The following is an 18,998-nucleotide window of genomic DNA, read 5'->3' as shown; positions in this document are numbered from 1 at the left end:
GAACGCACAAAAGGCAGTACACACACACAGACCAACACAAGACGAACGCAAAAAAGCCAGTGCACACACTGACAGACAACTCAACACAGACAGACCAACACAAGACGAACGCACAAAAGCCAGTACACACATCAACAGACAAACCAACACAAGACAAACGCACAGAAGCCCAGTGCACACACCAACAGACAAACCAACACAAGACAAACGCACAGAAGCCCAGTGCCCACACCTACCTTCTCCAGCCGGCCATGGCCTGGCTCTTGTGCTGTACCTGTGATAGGTGTGGCTGTGTCAGCACCTGCTCCACCCCGGTCACCCCGTCCGCAAACTTGGCGTTCTGCCCACACGCACATAACTGGTATTGGCAGCGCGTTTTGTCACAACCGATTTCTCTGTGTGAAAATCAGGCTGCTCTGCCTGGGGAGATCAGCTCAGTTCAGTTACTCAATGAGGCATCACCGCGTTCGGGCGAATCCATATACACTACACCACATGTGCTAAGCAGATGCCTGATCAGCAGAGTAACCCAACGCGCTTAGTCAGGCCTTGAGAAAAAAGAGAAAAAAAAGAAAAAAAAAAAGAGAAGAGCATAAACAAATAAATGGATACATCATTTAATCAATGAATAAATAATTAAACAAATAATAAATAAAAGAGAGAGAGAGCCTTGCTACAGTGCAGCACCATCCTTTTTTTTTCCTTTCTTTCTGCCAATAAGTGTATTTGTTTTCCTATCAAACTCCACTTTTCTATAGATTTTTTGCCAAGGACAGCCCTTTTGTCGCCCTGGGTTCTTTTAACTCACTACGGACGATGGAATGCTGTAGTGCTCCTGACGTAAGGCAGTGTTCCGGACGACGGAACGCTATAGCGGTTTTGACAATTAAAATTTTTTTTCCACGTTTTCCTCATGGGGTGGCATAAAAATCGCAGCTACACCAGGCATTGTGAATGTGTCAAGGGTCGAATGGAAAGTTTCTTCGTGAGATTCCGTAATAACATACTCCACAGCGAGCCAGCGAGTTCAGGACCCCACACGACAAGCTAATCTGCGTATGTATCAAAAATGGCGTCGCAGGTGATACAAGTGGAAATTTTTGCAGCAAACTAGATCATGACAGCAGCTTTTACCACTGCTGAAGTGATTGAAATGCTGCAAACTGAAAATTTCGACATCAACGAGGATGATGAAGACATTCAATAATGTATCTGAAGTGAAGAGGGAAGGGGGTGGGCATTCACACAATGTGAGGAGAGGGGTCAGTGGGTCAAGTACAGTGAGTTTCATTCAGTTACTTTATGTTTTGTATTTTTTGTGATTTTTTTTCCTAACCCTAACAAATGGGTCATCTGTAGGGAAAAGCAAGGGAGAGAACTAGTCGTCCAGAGTGAGTTAACTCTTTGAGTCCTGACCACCGCTTTGCCGGTGGTAGAGAAAAATGACAATGCCTAGCCACCAGCTGAGCGGTGTGTAAACACTTCTGTCATGTTTTGCTATTGGTTGACTTATATTGAAGAGCCAATCAGAAAAACCGTAATATTCTGACGTCAGCGAACGTAGTACCAACATGGCCGCGGCTTTTCACTGTGTTTTGTGCATGTGCTTTGGATAAAAAAGATCGATTTCAATATAAGTCAACCAACAGCAAAACACGACACAAGTGTTTATGCACCGCTCAACCGGTGGCTAGGCATTATGTCATTTTTCTCTACCACTGGTAAAGCAGTGGTCAGGGCACTCTTTTTATATCTGCCGTGACACATTAAATACCAATTATTTTCAAATTTTGGCTCAGGAGCTCAGGCAGATGGGTTAAAATTGCTCAGGAACTCAGGGCTCAAAGGGTTAAGCGCAGACAGACAAAAAAAAGGGGGAGAAAATCAAAGGGTGGCACCACACTGTGGGGACATGCTCTCTGCTGCAGCTGGAATTTCTAACAAGAGAAATCTGTTGTGACACACAAAAAAAAATGTCATACAATACAGTATGATTCAGTTCTGTGTGTGTTAATCAGTACCACAAGCTGCTACTAATACCCACCACATACAGGGTACAGGCATCTTGCCCATAAACTTTGCTTTTCTCATAAAAGTAAATGGAAAAAAAAAGAAAAAAAAAGAGGAAAATTTCCCCACCTTCGGTTTTCTCATAAAAGACAGAAACAGACTGTAAAAAAGAGACAGACAGAGAGAGAGAGAGAGAGAGAGAGAGAGAGGAAAATGTCCCCATTCCCCGAGAATATCTAAAGTGATGAATGATCAATCATTTCGGCTCAAAACCTGAACCTGAACCTGAACCCGCCGTTCACCTTTTTCACAAACTCTCGTCTTCTGCCCGGTGGTCCCCCCTTCTTGTCTGTGTTGTTGGCGTTGGTGGCGCCGCTGCTGTCATGCTTGTGACCGTCGTCGTCGACACTGTCGTCCGACTCTGCCATGACACAAACAGGAGTGAGGGGGTTAACTGGCATGTTCCATTCTGCGGATGTGCTGCGGGTTGATCTGGATGTCTTTTTCGGTCACAATAGTTCACATCATCATCATCACTGGTCTAGAACTGCTTTGAATATCAATGAAACATCCATTCAGTTTAATCATCTCCGGCAGTTTACCATCTTCCAAATCTGACGATTAGGTTCAGCTGTGTTCTGGCAGTGTGCCAGACCTTCATACCTACCACCTGCCTGTCACTCTCCACTCTATCACTGCGTTTTGTGGTGTTTACCTTGTGGTAAAAATTGAAATCAATATTTTGGAGCATTAGTTATTTGCATGTCGTCACAGCTTAAAAGTCCCGTTATGCAAGCTGGAAAGCGTTGGTGCTACCACCCCGTCTAAACTGCCATGTACCATGAAATACATATAGGGCTGACTTTGTTTTCACATGTGAGGAAAAAAACAAAAAGAAAGAAAAAAAAAGAAGAAAAAAGAAAAGAAAAATCTAACTTGAAGACTTCAAATGTACATGCATTTCAGAAGGAAGATTTCCTTAGCCCTGAAAGCACAACCTGTGACCCCTCCACCTGTGTTTACCAGTGACCCCTCCACCTGTGTTTACCTATGACCCCTCCACCTGTGTTTACCAGTGTCCCCTCCAGCTGTGTTTACCAGTGTCCCCTCCAGCTGTGTTTACCTGTGTCCCCTCCACCTGTGTTTACCTGTGACCCCTCCACCTGTGTTTACCAGTGACCCCTCCACCTGTGTTTACCAGTGTCCCCTCCAGCTGTCACCTGTGTTTAACTGTGACTCCCAACCAACCTGTGTTTACCTGTGACTCCCCCCCCCCCCAACCTCCAAACCTGAGTATACCTGTGGCTTCCCCAACACCCCCTCCAAACCAGTGTTTACCTGTCACTTCCCCAACCCCCTCCAAACCTGTGTTTACCTGTGACTTCCCCCACCCCCTCCAAACGTGTGTTTACCTGTGCACCAAGGTGGGAGAGCAGGAGCTGTAGGCGTTTCTTCAGGGTCGTCATAGCGACGGAACAACTCATCAAGGTAGTCCTGCTTGTAGATACCAGGTGGTCTGCTCTGAAAACCCCCCCACATAAAACAGGCGGTCAGCGAATGACTTCCACATCTGTGGTAAGCGCTGACCCGGACTTCTTCTACTTTGCCATTACTGCTTAGCTACCTGTGCCCTGAACTACATTACACTATAATGATTATACTAAATGATTATTCGTTTGGCAATGTCAGCTCTACACCTCACATAGTGGAGTGATGGCCTAGAGGTAACGCGTCCGCCTAGGAAGCGAGAGAATCTGAGCGTGCTGGTTCGAATCACGGCTCAGCCGCCGATATTTTCTCCCCCTCCACTAGACCTCAAGTGGTGGTCTGGATGCTAGTCATTCCGATGAGACGATAAACCGAGGTCCTGTGTGCAGCATGCACTTAGCGCACGTAAAAGAACCCATGGCAACAGAAGGGTTGTTCCTGGCAAAATTCTGTAGAAAAATCCACTTCGATAGGAAAAACAAATAAAACTGCACGCAGGAAAAAATACAACAAAAAAAAAAGGGTGGCGCTCTCCCCGGGGAGAGCAGCCCGAATTTCACACAGAGAAATCTGTTGTGATAAAAAGAAATACAAAATAAAAAAAATCACGTCATTTTCAACAGATACAGTGGGAACTACACACACACACAGAGAAAAGTAAGTGAAAAGTGAAAAGAGAGAAATTACCTTGGCAAATTCCAGAATGGCAGCCTGAACACTGAAAAAACAACAACAGACATCTGAGATAAGACTTCAAATTAAAGACCTTAAAACAAAATTATTTGATATTCATCAATCAGATAACATCTGAAAATTAAAACAAAACATAAAACAGATCGAATACTGATTTCTCCTTCTCTAAAACGTATCAGATAAAAAAGTTAAAAATAAACTTTTATATAAATTTTGCAACACAAATTCACATTAGATCTGTTAAGTGACGGGCGCAATAGCCAAGTGGTTAAAGCGTTGGACTTTCAATCTGAGGGTCCCGGGTTCGAATCACGGTGACGGCGCCTGGTGGGTAAAGGGTGGAGATTTTTACGATCTCCCAGGTCAACATATGTGCAGACCTGCTAGTGCCTGAACCCCCTTCATGTGTATATGCAAGCAGAAGATCAAATATGCACGTTAAAGATCCTGTAATCCATGTCAGCGTTCGGTGGGTTATGGAAACAAGAACATACCCAGCATGCACACCCCCGAAAACGGAGTATGGCTGCCTACATGGCGGGGTAAAAATGGTCATACACGTAAAAGCCCACTTGTGTGCATACGAGTGAACGCAGAAGAAGAAGAAGAAGAAGTTCTGTTAAGTGACTTAAAGATTGTTGATACTGGCTGATCTCACTTTTCCAAAAGCTCAGATCAGTAACAGTTTACACCAAACAGATCAGTAACAGTTGATCATAACAGTTGACACCAAACAGATCAGTAACAGTGTACAGATCAGTAACAGTTTACACCAAACAGATCAATAACAGTTTACAGATCAGTAACAGTTTACACCAAACAGATCAATAACAGTGTACAGATCTGTAACAGTTCACACCAAACACATTAGTAACAGTTTACAGATCTGTAACAGTTGACACCAAACAGATCAGTAACAGTTTACAGATCTGTAACAGTTTACACCAAACAGATCTGTAACAGTTCACACCAAACAGATCAGTAACAGTTTACATCAAACAGATCAGTAACAGTTGACACCAAACAGATCAGTAACAGTTCACACCAAACAGATCAATAACAGTTGACACCAAACAGATCAATAACAGTTCACACCAAACAGATCAGTAACAGTTCACACCAAACAGATCTGTAACAGTTTACACCAAACAGATCAATAACAGTTTACAGATCAGTAACAGTTGACACCAAACAGATCAGTAACAGTTGACACCAAACAGATCAATAACAGTTTACAGATCAGTAACAGTTGACACCAAACAGATCAGTAACAGTTTACAGATCTGTAACAGTTGACACCAAACAGATCAATAACAGTTTACAGATCAGTAACAGTTTACACCAAACAGATCAGTAACAGTTTACACCAAACAGATCAGTAACAGTTTACACCAAACAGATCAGTAACAGTTTACACCAAACAGATCAATAACAGTTTACAGATCAGTAACAGTTTACAGATCAGTAACAGTTTACACCAAACAGATCAATAACAGTTTACAGATCAGTAACAGTTTACACCAAACAGATCAGTAACAGTTTACACCAAACAGATCAGTAACAGTTTACACCAAACAGATCAGTAACAGTTTACACCAAACAGATCAGTAACAGTTTACACCAAACAGATCAGTAACAGTTCACACCAAACAGATCAGTAACAGTTTACAGATCAGTAACAGTTTACACCAAACAGATCAGTGACACAAACAGATCAGTAACAGTTTACACCAAACAGATCAGTAACAGTTCACACCAAACAGATCAGTAACAGTTTACAGATCAGTAACAGTTTACACCAAACAGATCAGTAACAGTTTACACCAAACAGATCAGTAACACAAACAGACCAGTAACAGTTTACACCAAACAGATCAGTAACAGTTCATACCAAACAGATCAGTAACAGTTGATCATAACAGTTTACACCAAACAGATCAGTGACACAAACAGACCAGTAACAGTTTACACCAAACACATTAGTAACAGTTTACAGATCTGTAACAGTTGACACCAAACAGATCAGTAACAGTGTACAGATCAGTAACAGTTTACACCAAACAGATCAGTAACAGTGTACAGATCTGTAACAGTTGACACCAAACAGATCAGTAACAGTGTACAGATCTGTAACAGTTGACACCAAACAGATCAATAACAGTTTACAGATCAGTAACAGTTTACACCAAACAGATCAATAACAGTTTACAGATCAGTAACAGTTTACACCAAACAGATCAATAACAGTTTACAGATCAGTAACAGTTCATACCAAACAGATCATAAACAGTTTACACCAAACAGATCAGTAACAGTTTACACCAAACAGATCAGTAACAGTTCATACCAAACAGATCAGTAGATCAGTAACAGTTAATACCAAACAGATCAGTAACAGTTTACACCAAACAGATCAGTGACACAAACAGACCAGTAACAGTTTACACCAAACAGATCAGTAACAGTTTACACCAAACAGATCAGTAACAGTTTACACCAAACAGATCAGTGACACAAACAGACCAGTAACAGTTTACACCAAACAGATCAGTAACAGTTTACACCAAACAGATCAGTGACACAAACAGACCAGTAACAGTTTACACCAAACACATTAGTAACAGTTTACACCAAACAGATCAGTAACAGTTTACACCAAACAGATCAGTGACAGTTTACACCAAACAGATCAGTGACACAAACAGACCAGTAACAGTTGACACAAAACAGATCATCAGACATAAACCTTAAAACTATTCTCAGCAGTCAAAGCCTACCTTGAGGTTGAAAAAAAAAAAAAAAAAAAAAAAAAAAAAAGAAGAAGAAGAAGAAGAAAAAAAGAAGGTAAAAAAAAAAAAAAAAATCTGATTTGTTGAAACAGATAAGCAATCAAACAAACACAGACACAGCATATACACAGTCTGAGTGAATCTTCTCTCCCACAAATAATGGTCAGGTGAACTGGGAAAAGGTAACAGCCTACCTCCACGATAACTTCTCCACTAGGTAGCTGACTATAAGAAACCCTGTACGGTTGAAGCCGTGGGTGCAGTGGACTCCTGGAAAACCATCATCATTATTTATTATTCATATCAGAGCACTTCACGCTGACAAGCCATTTTCAAACGGGGTGTGTGTGTGTGTGTGTGTGTGTGTGTGTGTGTGTGTGTGTGTGTGTGTGTGTGTGTGTGTGATGTCACAATGTGTGTGTGTGTGTGTGTGTGTATGTGTGTGTGTGAGATGTCACAATATGTGTGTGTGTGTGTGTGTGTGTGTGTGTGTGTGTGTGAGTGTGTGTGTGTGTGAGATGTCACAGTGTGTGTGTGTGTGTGTGTGTGCGCGCGCACACGTACATGCGTGCGTGCGTGCGTGTGAACTTGAACATGTTTATTTCATTGCTAATTATTAGTCTTTCAGTGATGGCGCGGCAAGCAGTGTTCTCATCAGTCTTCTAACTACTCCCAGTTCAAAACATGCACCCTCTACCGGATACAGTTTCTCAGCACTCGTGTCTGTGCTCCCATCAGTGGTAATGCTGAAGGTTCGGCAGCACTTTCCCTGCAAAATTCTTCACCTCTTCGCTCCCCATGGTGTTCAAGTCAGGAGTCTTTGTTCATGCTTTTTTTTATTTTTTTTGTGGCATTTGTAAATTTTTGGGTAACAGCAAATCTGTGGTTTTGCTGCAAGGTTTCTCTCAGCTGACATCTTACAGCATGTACATGCGATCAATATAACTGATTCTGAAACTTGATTCTAATTTCAAATGTCAGAAATAGAAAAGCAGTTTTATTTGATACAAGTCATAATAATATGGTTCATCAGCTGTCATGATAAAATTGCAGTGCAACGTTGTGAGCACAGTACAAGCTTTAAGCTTGTTGATGCTCTTTTGTCATTCATTGCATTGTAATCATGTGTATTGTTGAATAATTAAAGATTATCTAAACCAAAAGCAGTTTCCTACATCAGGGAAGAGACTGAGACTTTGAGTTTCAGTCCGAAATCACTGCATTACCATCATCATTATATGCAAAACTTAAAACTTTTCCACTTTCTAAAAAGAAAATTTCTGTCTAAAATTACGTTTAAGTAACATACTTACCAGGACCCACTAGTGCAGACTCCGGCAGGGGTCTGACATTCCTGTCCTGTGCAAACTACTATCCACCTATGCAGAGAAAACGAAAGTAACTACGGCCGATAACCCCCTGGAAGTAGGTAACCTCCCCTTTGCCCCCCTGACTAGCACCCTCTTTTTCCGGCAGCCATTATGACTCCTGTTCCTGTGCTCTTCATACGGCTAAGTTTTTTTCTCGTATTTTCTGTCTGTCTGTTGATTCTCTGGCGTTCTTGTTTTTTGTCAAAATTTGTCGGTCTTCCTTTTGTCAGATTTCAGACAATAGTTTGAAGAATCTCATGACTGTACATTCATTAAGGCCAGACACAGTAGTGAAATTTTGACCAAAATCATGATTTTTTGTGATTTTCGTTTTTTCGCATAATTTGCTTCTTCAACATCTAATCTTTATAGTGCGTTTCACCTGGGTACTATATTCACTTAAATAAAGCTTCAAACAGCATCAACATGTGTGGTTTCTTGTGAGTACAAGCACATCTCTTTCTTTTCCTGTTTTCTCAGTTTTGTGTTTTGTCCTTGTAATACCATTTTTCAAAATGCTAACGCACAAAAACTTTAAAAGACAGCATGTTCAAACTTGGTACTTTCTTTCTTTGTGTATTCATATTTACTATAGTGCAGTGGTTTGTATAGTACTAGTAAAAGAATGAATATATACTCATTTGAAAAAAAATTATGTCAAGGAATTTATACACATTTCAACAAAAAAATAATAATAAATGTATTTATTCAAATTCCAAAATACTACTGCACTATAATAAAGAACAAATACAATTAAATCAAATAAAACAAACAGAAATAACGTACCTATAAAGGTACCAAAGTTCTAAGCTTTTAATTTTCTTGTTCTTTGGATTCGTTTCCATGGAAACTGTCACGACAATTTGCACAAAATGACCTTTTTTAGATATGTTTAGTCCAAAATCTTTGCATACCATGTCATAGAAAGCCATAAACTTCAAGTTTATTTCATACGTTTTTGTACTACCGTGTCTGGCCTTAAGTAATGACTGATCCATTCATTTACTCAAGGAAAAGGAAGGGTTGACATCAATTACCTATCACTTCCAAGGGTTTCTGTTTTATGAACCGCTCACACAAGTCCACAAAGGCCTGGGTTTGTTCTTCTGTCGGCGTTTCTGAGCGTCTGAAATAGAACAAAAAATCATTGTCACTTGTGGTCGAATTCTGTGGGTTTTTTTTGTTTTTTTTTTTGGGGGGGGGGGTTGAAAATGGGGTTGAACAGCTGGATGGTGGTGTTTGTGTGGAAGATGGAGTATAGGGACTGGGGTGAACTGCTGTGGATAAGATCTGAATTACACCTTCAACATCGGTACTTTCTTGCATTCATAAAATATGTTCATATACCTACGCACATTTATACTGATACAGGTACCTACATATAGGTAAATATGAAGCTGGCAAAAACAAGTACTTACACATATATCCAAAGGCACATAAGTAAATACACACACATTAATGACTTTCTAAAATAATGGTTTGTTTGTGCCCTTTGCCTTCTAATTTCAAAACCAGGAGGTGGGTACACTCTCAAATTCTGTTGAAGGAGCTGCTTCTGAGAAGCTGCTGATTGCTCGCATCAGCATCAAGAGTCAGGTTCTCAACACTCCAGGCTAAAAATAAATTCTCTTCATAACTGAAATTCAGACACAAAGCAAAGGATGCTTTCGACAGGCCAACTGGTTCCTTTATAAAATCAAAGGAAACTATTTTTTTAGTGATCTAATGAAAAAGCTGACTTCGATTTAAACATCTTACTTTTAAAAATGAAATATACAAACAAAACAAACTGCCATACCTAACCTATCCCACAAAAAAACACACACACACAAAACAACATCAACAACAAAAACAATACCATAAAACAAACACACAGACACATACACAAAAACGAAAACTGAAAAGAATAAAGAAAGAGACGTACCCTTTGCACTGCAGTTTGATGTAACGGCAGTCATGTGCCTCAACCTCCTTGTTGTTGTAGAACCGTTTGGTGTTGGTCAAATCGATGACCAGGCCCATTTTCAGCTGTGTGAGACAGCAGTCATTGAAACAAGAAAAGAAAAACATCTCTGCATACATCAGTCATTCCATTTGTATCATAATGTGTATGCTATTTTTATTCTCTAGACTTGCACATATATGATACATGAATGTGCACTTATGCACACAAACTCTGTACGCCGTACACTCTCTCTTGGAATTACACTTTACACTATTACAGAGACAAATAGGCAGAAATTCTGACACATGCTTGCTCACTTGCTTGCATTAGTGGAGTGATGGCCTAGAGGCAATGTGTCCGCCTAGGAAGCTAGAGAATCTGAGCACGCTGGTTCGAATCACGGCTCAGCCGCCGATATTTTCTCCCCCCACCACTAGACCTTGAGTGGTGGTCTGGACGCTAGTCATTCGAATGAGACGATAAACCGAGGTCCTGTGTGCAGCATGCACTTAGTGCATATAAAAGAACCCACAGGAACAAATGGGTTGTTCCTGGCAAAATTCTGTAGAAAAATCCACTTCGAAGGAAAAACAAATAAAACTGCACGCAGGAAAAAAAAAAAGAAAAAAAAAAAAGGGGTGGTGCTGTAGTATAGCGACGCGCTCTCCCTGGGGAGAGCAGCCTGAATTTCACACAGAGAAATCTGTTGTGATAAAAAGTAATACAGACACAGATACAGGTACACAAACACTGCTTCACAGTACTCCTTTTTATGCGCAAAAGCAGAAAAAAACAAACCAACCAAAAACCAACAGCAAAAAACAACAACAGTCCACTAAACTTAAAATGCATTGGTATACATACCTTGTATGTTTTCAGCGACAGAAACAACATATCCATATCAAAGCGACACTCCTCGGCAATTTGATCATCATATCGCTTATCAAGTGGAGTTTTGAAAGGGAAGAATTTGTCTGAAAAATAAAACCAAGTAAAACAAAAAAAATCAGTTGGCTGAAAATAATAATAATAATAATAATAATAATGGTATTTATATAGTGCTGAATCTTGTGCAGAGACAAATCAAAGTGCTTTCGCACCAGTCATTCACACGCATGCATAACTCTAAAACTGTAGAAACTAAAGACAAGGAAGGGCAGGCAAGGGAGGCCAGACTTGAAAGAGCTGAGAGTGGAGACTTGACGAAGCGAAAGAGGAAGTTCATTCCAATTGCAGGGTCCAGAGACAGAGAAAGAACGGCGGCCAACAGTCAAGTGTTTGAATCTGGGTATGCGTAAACAGACTGGATCCGAAGCCAATCGTAGTGAGCGAGATGGAGTATAGAAGTGAAGGCAGCCGCAGACATAGGAAGGGGCAGTTTTGTGAATGCATCTATAACATTGAGTGCTGATCTTGTACTTTATTCAGTGTGAGACAGGGAGCCAGTGGAGATGTTGCAAAAGAGGAGTGATGTGCTCAGATCTTTTCTTTCTGAGGACGAGTCGGGCAGCAGAGTTTTGTATGCGCTGAAGGGACTGAATGGATGAAGCAGGCAAACCAGACAATAGAGAGTTACAGTAGTCAAGGCGAGAGAGAATGAGAGAAACGACAAGTCTAGATGTTGCGTCAGTGGACAGATATCTCTGGATGTGAGATGAAGAAAAGACAGTAGGGAAGAGGAGAAGAATGAGAAGGGGAAAGGAAGAAAAAAAAAACATTCCTCGGAAAAATTAAAGCATTCTCACAGTCACATACACTGTCACACATTTACAGACAGGAAGGAAGAGAGGAAAAAGACTGGTGCACAGAAAGCATTAAAAAAAAAAAAAAAAAAAATGCAACAGGATAAAACTTACAAACTGGCCAGTTGGAATGGAAATAAAACAGTTACAGGTAACTGCGTACCTCCTGTCTTGGCAAAATTTGACACACATGCTACTTGTAACTTGAAAAAAATCTGACACTTTAAACAGTATAAAATGTAAAAAATGGTATCAGTGCATGATCATGTATCAGCCAGCAAAGGTTCCTCTGTAACTTGTGTTAGAAATTACGACTGATATCTGCAACTGCACTTAAAAAAATCTAAAAATATTGTTTTTATCTAGTATAATCCAATCTTTTCTATAACCTTTTTTTCCATCTACATGTTAATTGTTATACCTTTGTGTTCAACTATCAAAGTGTGTGTGTGTGTGTGTGTGTGTGTGTGTGTGTGTGTGTGTGTGTTCATACCTATGTGCACATGTCCATGAATATGTCTGGGGCAATGTAGGTGGTGTTTGCGATTCAGAGAGAAAAAAAAAGTCACCCCTGCTCAGACTCAAACCTGCAACTCTCGCTTCACTTAGGCACTGTTCCACTGGGCCATGACACTGCTCAATAACGTATGGCCACTGAACTGCACACCACTCACAACATGCCGCTGACAGTTTGACTATTAAAAGGAAACAAATGGTAGATGTTCACATCATTTCCTATGATAAGTAATAAATTAAAATCACTGCTGTGATGGGCCAATGGAAATGGGGAATTTGCTCCAGAACTGAAATTCTGCTGGCCTTAGATCAGGTCAACTGGGGAAAACACTGACAAGCTTTAACGAAACTCAGAATAAGCGCGCATGACCAAAAGATTGAGAAAGGTAGATATTTAAATATTCCACAAGAAGGCATATTGTGCAACAAATGTAACATCCTGGAAGACGAAATCCATCTTCTTGATCATTGTATTAAATATAAAACCTTAAGGCAACAATTTTTAAAGGATATTCAAAATTCAAATAACACAGGACATATTCCCAGTCAGGTGATGCTAACAGATGATGAATATATACAAACAAGATTGGGAAAATTTGTTTATGAATGCTGCTGCAATTTACTGCATTAACTGATTGATTAATTGTGTGTTTCTCATTCATTCATTCATTTACCATTGCACTTGTGTCTTATAAACCTTACGGTTTCATGACAATAAAATCTATTCTATTCTATTGGAGCCTTGTACAGTTGTAGAAAGCTGGTGGATAAAGGAAAGGAACAAGATAGTGATTCACACCTCAATCCTCCCTTTGTTTTTGTGCATACATATGCAAGACAGAAAGAGAGTGTGATGGGGGCACAGGGAGGCAGAATGACCAAGATCTGGGGGCCGAATGACCAAGATCTGGGGGCCGAATGACCAAGACCTGGGGGCCGAATGACCAAGACCTGGGGGCCGAATGACCAAGACCTGGGGGCCGAATGACCAAGACCTGGGGGCCAAATGACCAAGACATGAGCGGCTGAATGACCAAGACATGGGGACTGAATGACCAAGACATGGGGGCCGAATGACCAAGACATGGGGGCCAAATGACCAAGACATGGGGACTGAATGACCAAGATCTGGGGGCAGAATGACCAAGACATGGGGGCAGAATGACCAAGATCTGTGGGCAGAATGACCAAGACATGGGGGCAGAATGACCAAGTCATGGGGGCTGAATGACCAAGTCATGGGGGCTGAATGACCAAGACATGGGGGCAGAATGACCAAGACATGGGGACAGAATGACCAAGACCTATGAAACTGAGAAAACACTCACCCTGGATGAGGGCCCCTTTTCGAGGACAGTGCAACCACCTGGGTGGAATCTGGTTGGGGTTGTACTGGTTAGTCATCGTGAGTGGACAGGCCTGGAATCCAAGACCCAAACACGCACCACTCTTCAGTGGAAACAGTCCTGTTGTACACAAAAGAAAAAAAGAATTCAGAACACAAACACATGGGAATGAAACATAAACAGACTCTACAAACAGAAACAACGGGTAGATGAGATAGAAAAATTGACAACTAATAAATTTGTAAATGATCAAAATCAACAAGCACACAAAGTATGCAAATCATTTAAAAAATGATTTTGTACCCAAATGATCCTGATCTTTGGAGAATTCCATGACTGGAAAACTGAGAATGTCAACAGTTTTTAAAGACTGATCAGGATGCATAATTTGTAAGTTTCCAGATAGCTGAACGTATCAAAGAAGCATACATGTTAAAAGTGTTTCTGCTGATAACGTGAGCTGGAACCCCTGTCAAGATAAAAATGACTGATATCCATTAGTCCAAACTGAATCTAAATCAATCTAAAACCCAAGGAAAAAAAGAAAGAAAGGAAGCAAGATGGAAAGAAAAAAAAAAAAAAAAAAGAAAAAAAGAAATTGGCTGTAAAGTGGAAATACTGTATAAACTGACCAGTATGGGCAGAGCAATGTCAGGGGTGGAACTGTTTTAACAGGAACTCTATCCAAATGATGGTCAGCAACATTGTTAAAAAAATGTATGCTCTGTTAAACTGACATTTGTTAGGTTCCGGCAGTCTTTAAAAAGAAATGTCTGTTGAAACAACTCCACAACAGTTTCAGTTTCTCAAGGAGGTGTCACTGCGTTCGGACAAATCCATATATGCTACACCACATCTGCTAGGCAGATTCCTGACAGCAGCATAACCCAACGCGCTTGTCAAGCCTTGAGTGCATGCTAATATATAGATATGTACCTATCAGCGTGGATTTCTTTTTACATATTTTTGCCAGAGGACAACACTCTCATCGCCATGGGTTCTTTTTCAGTGTGCTAAGTGCAGTGCTGCACACAGGACCTCGGTTTATCGTCTCATCCGAAAGACTAGACGCTCAGTTTTGATTTCCAGTCAAACTTTGGAGAAAGGGCGAGAGCGGGATTCGAACTCACACCCTCACAGACTCTGTATTGACAGCTGAGCGTCTTAACCATTCTGCCACCTTCCATCCTAACACCAAACTTACATTAACTGCAAGTCAAAACAAACACCCCACAGCAAAAATGATTATTCTGTGTTAGAACCAAAGTTACAGCCAAGTGAAATTTGCTGAAATTGAGCCTTTTTACACATCATTTTGAGATTTTGGACAAATCTAAAATTTTACAGGATGACTGCATGTTTACTAAGCAACACAGAAGGCTAAAAACTAAGGAAAATAATATCTTGCATATAATAATTATGCATAATTTTTCTTCCAGCTAAAATTTTCTTCCATTAATGCTAAAAATGAATACCTTTTTAGATACTCTTCAGGTTTTTTTCCCCCAACATGAAGTCAAAATCAGTATGTATGCATCACTTTATGTAATTATTTTCTTTTTTTATACTTCATTACTAACTATTAATCAGCACAGCTGATCGTACCAGTTCCAAAGTACAGACATCCAGCTGAACTAATGCATGGTCTGTATCAGTGCTGAAGTATAAAAAGGTTGAAAGGAAACAACAGTCTTCCAATACAGATTCAAAGGTACGCCTGGTTGTGTTATGTGACTTGTTTTTCTTTTTTCTTTTCTTTTTTCTCTCTGTCTCTCTCTCTCTCTCTCTTGCCTCAAAATGCATGGTGTGTGTGTGATGAACCTTTGTTTTGACCCCACCGACCCCGGTCCTTTTGTATAGTGGCCCAAGGCCGATGTACATCAAAACATTTCTGAGTTCTGAGTTCTCTCTCCTCATTCAAGTAACTGCAAATGTTTGAAATTCAGAAGCATAACAGTGCACAAAATCTTCTACTTGTTTATTTAGTACTATGTGCTGAAGATACTGTCTCCGCCTTTTCTACAAGCATGTCCACCTGCTGTACAATAACATTACAATGAAAGTCTGGCACTAAGAAATAAAGACAATGCTCTGTCACATCTTATCTACCACCAGCAGGTAATACACACACACACACACACAAACACAAACACAGAGGCGCGAACACACATATGCGCGCACACACACACACACACGACACACACAAACACACTCCCATGTACACACACACAAAGTAAAAAGCAAGCATGTGCACACACACACACACACACACAAAACCAAATCAAACAAACAAACAAACAAACAAAAAACCCCACAAAAAAACAACATCTGCGCATGTATACAAACACTTTTAGCCATACACAAACTATTCATATAGTATGCATAAAAGGATACATATGATATATATATTATAAAGATACATACAAGATATACACTCACTAACACAAACGTTCGCGTACCCCTACCCCACACCACTGGCCCTGTTTCAGTGTTTGAAACTATAATTTTACATTTTATTATTGAGAACACAAAACGTGAACACATTATTCCTGAACAGGAAATGCACACACATCTTTTAAGCATACACACTCATACATATCACTTTGAATCTACAAAAAATCAACTTAGAATTTTAAACTCTGCTTGAGATAATCATTTGTAAAAAAATTCTCTCTCTCTCTCTCTCTCACACACACACATATATATGTATGTGTTGCATTATCTATCCCTCTCTGCAATATCTATCTGTGTGTGTGTGTGTGTGTGTGTGTGTGTGTGTGTGTGTGTGTGTGTGTGTGTGTGCATGCATGTGAAAAATAAAACAGAAGTAGGAAAACAGACAATGCTGTGCATCACGAAGTTGATGAGACCAACTGAACTTCTCACTGAAAAATTTGTTTGCTATTTTAGCGGAGTTCTTGGCTGTCTTTCATTGTTGGAAAGAAAATATGTTTCACAACAGAAAACAATGATATTAACTAAAATTGTGAAACCTATCATTCAAATACTTTCTAAAAATAGTAAAATATGTAATATGAAGTTGGTGTCCAAAACATCTGAGCAAAACCTGAACTACATTGAACTCTGTGACAAGGCTTCTACAAAGCCGGGCATTAAAACCACTGATCTAAAAATAGATGTAGTTGATCAGTGGCATAAAAAAATCAGTTTTCCAATTTTTCATTAAACGGACGCTGCTCCTTATAAGTACAAACATAAGCTTTCGGGTCATTTTATAAAGCATTTTAAAGAAGAAAGAAAGAATTTCTCATTGGTGGGTTTACTGAAAAGATTTTTTTGTCTGGAAGTGCAGCAGAGCGTCACATTTTTTTTTTTTTAAATAAATAAATTGAGTAAAATATACCAATCTAAAACTTGGCCCATGTAAAAGTAGAGAATGTGATCTTTCATTTGATAGGTCTATTGTTGTAAGGAGCAATGTCCGCGACCAATTTTTGTCACCAACCCTCTCAGATCAGAAGCAGACGTCAGCAAACTTACTTACCACAATGTTGTTTTGAACAGTGAAGGTTACTCCACTTCAGGCAACCAGTTTCACTCACACAATAGCATTTTCTCCTGCTTTCTCCCTAATTTAAAAGTCACATCCAGCAAACATATTTTCCTGTGTGTTTTCTTGTTATCAAGTTGTAGGCATGACAATGTTCTGGAAAATCTACATTTGCGAATAGTATTTTGCAAATAAAAATAAAACCACTGCCCTAAAGTGTGTCTGCTGATTAATCTTTTATTTTGATAACCAACAACTTACATACTTCATATCAGTTGCATTCTGAAAAAAAGAGAAATGATCATAACTTGAAGTCAAATAGACATGTGGTCTGATTTTTTGCATTTCATGGGGTATTCCTGGTGATTGAGTACTTTGACCATCCATGATTTTTACTGGTTTACTCAACAAAGACTAAACATAGAAGAAAAATAAGGACAGCATTGGAAAGAGGAGAAATTCAACTTAATTCCTGTATAAAACATATCTTTATTTCTTAAATGTCAATCATGGGGAAAATAGGCAAAATCGACATTTTCCAGTCTTAGCTTCAGTATAGCAGGTACCTACATTTGTCTATTCAAATTCTGATATCAAATATATTCACCTGGCATAAAATCATTTGTCATTTATTTGTCATTTATTTGCACTGAAGATACACATCCAAAATCATTTATCTAAAAAATGACCAAGGCTTATCCACAAATCTTCCCCTCACGACGGAATGAGCAGTGTTCAGAACAAAGCGTGGACGTTCACCCTCATCACACCTGGATATTGCCGGCTTATATTTACAACGGTTTTGCTCGTTGTTAAGAATGATGCATGCCAGGAAAACTGTATGTTCGTAACACATTTGTCATCGATCCTAAACTCGATATGATTAAAATTCAAGATTATAAATGAGATAATCAAAAAGATTAATACCGAAAAAAGTACGAGAGTTTTCATTCTGGCTCAGCAGCAACTTCAGTTGGCATGCTGACAACTTAAAACATGCTGTTCTGTTTCTCTCTTCTTTTGTACCATGTTACCCATGATTTGTATGAAAATAAACAATCACAAAGCTTTTAATAAAGGTTACTGCCCTCCTTTCATACCGAGAAAGGTTATTATTTTACCTGACTCGGTACACAAAGGCGAAACGTTCTGTCACAAACTGGGAGACTTCTCGTTTCGGTGGTGCGTCTCTCGAATTTTGACGGAAGTGACCAGAGTTACTTCCTCCAAAAAGACATTTAACCGGATAATAACCAAACAAATCGCTCTTCCCCTCCCCTTTCACTTCTGGTCCAGGGCAGATACAAAAATGGTCAAAATGTGTGCAACAAAAACCGTTCTTTTCACGATAACATAGAAGAAATGATGCTGATCACACTGATATAAAGTTTACCGCTGTAGTTGGGCGGGAACATGATTAGATTTTGATTTTTGGTAGTAATTATTGTTCACACTTCTGGCCATTAGAGAGCGCATCACAAAGAGTCGCAAGGCAAGGGCAAGCCAGAGTTACGCAAGCGCGGTTTAAGGGGTCGGCAGAGGAGAGCGTTTAGCGAGGTACAGTACTTGTGACTGACTGCTGCCGCGC

The 18,998-nt window shown here is 39.9% G+C and overlaps 1 protein-coding gene across 1 annotated transcript in view; it reads right to left on the bottom strand.

The window, feature by feature from the left end:
- The window catches only part of LOC143291076 (mRNA-capping enzyme-like), a 36,252-nt gene extending 17,632 nt beyond the window's left edge, over positions 1-18,620 (bottom strand). The window contains exons 1-10 of the mRNA XM_076600679.1: positions 18,532-18,620; positions 13,882-14,019; positions 11,160-11,269; positions 10,275-10,378; positions 9,388-9,476; positions 7,175-7,250; positions 4,186-4,216; positions 3,423-3,531; positions 2,313-2,431; positions 237-340 (exon numbers count right to left, since the gene is read on the bottom strand). Of these exons, the coding sequence (XP_076456794.1) occupies positions 237-340; positions 2,313-2,431; positions 3,423-3,531; positions 4,186-4,216; positions 7,175-7,250; positions 9,388-9,476; positions 10,275-10,378; positions 11,160-11,269; positions 13,882-13,957 (818 nt within the window). The 5' untranslated portion in view covers positions 13,958-14,019; positions 18,532-18,620. The remainder of the gene's footprint in view (positions 1-236; positions 341-2,312; positions 2,432-3,422; positions 3,532-4,185; positions 4,217-7,174; positions 7,251-9,387; positions 9,477-10,274; positions 10,379-11,159; positions 11,270-13,881; positions 14,020-18,531) is intronic.
- Between the last annotated feature and the right edge of the window lie 378 nt (positions 18,621-18,998).

The sequence above is a fragment of the Babylonia areolata genome, chromosome 16 (genome assembly GCF_041734735.1).
Source record: "Babylonia areolata isolate BAREFJ2019XMU chromosome 16, ASM4173473v1, whole genome shotgun sequence".
Taxonomy (NCBI): domain Eukaryota; kingdom Metazoa; phylum Mollusca; class Gastropoda; order Neogastropoda; family Buccinidae; genus Babylonia; species Babylonia areolata.
This window is presented reverse-complemented; position numbering and strand designations above follow the sequence as displayed.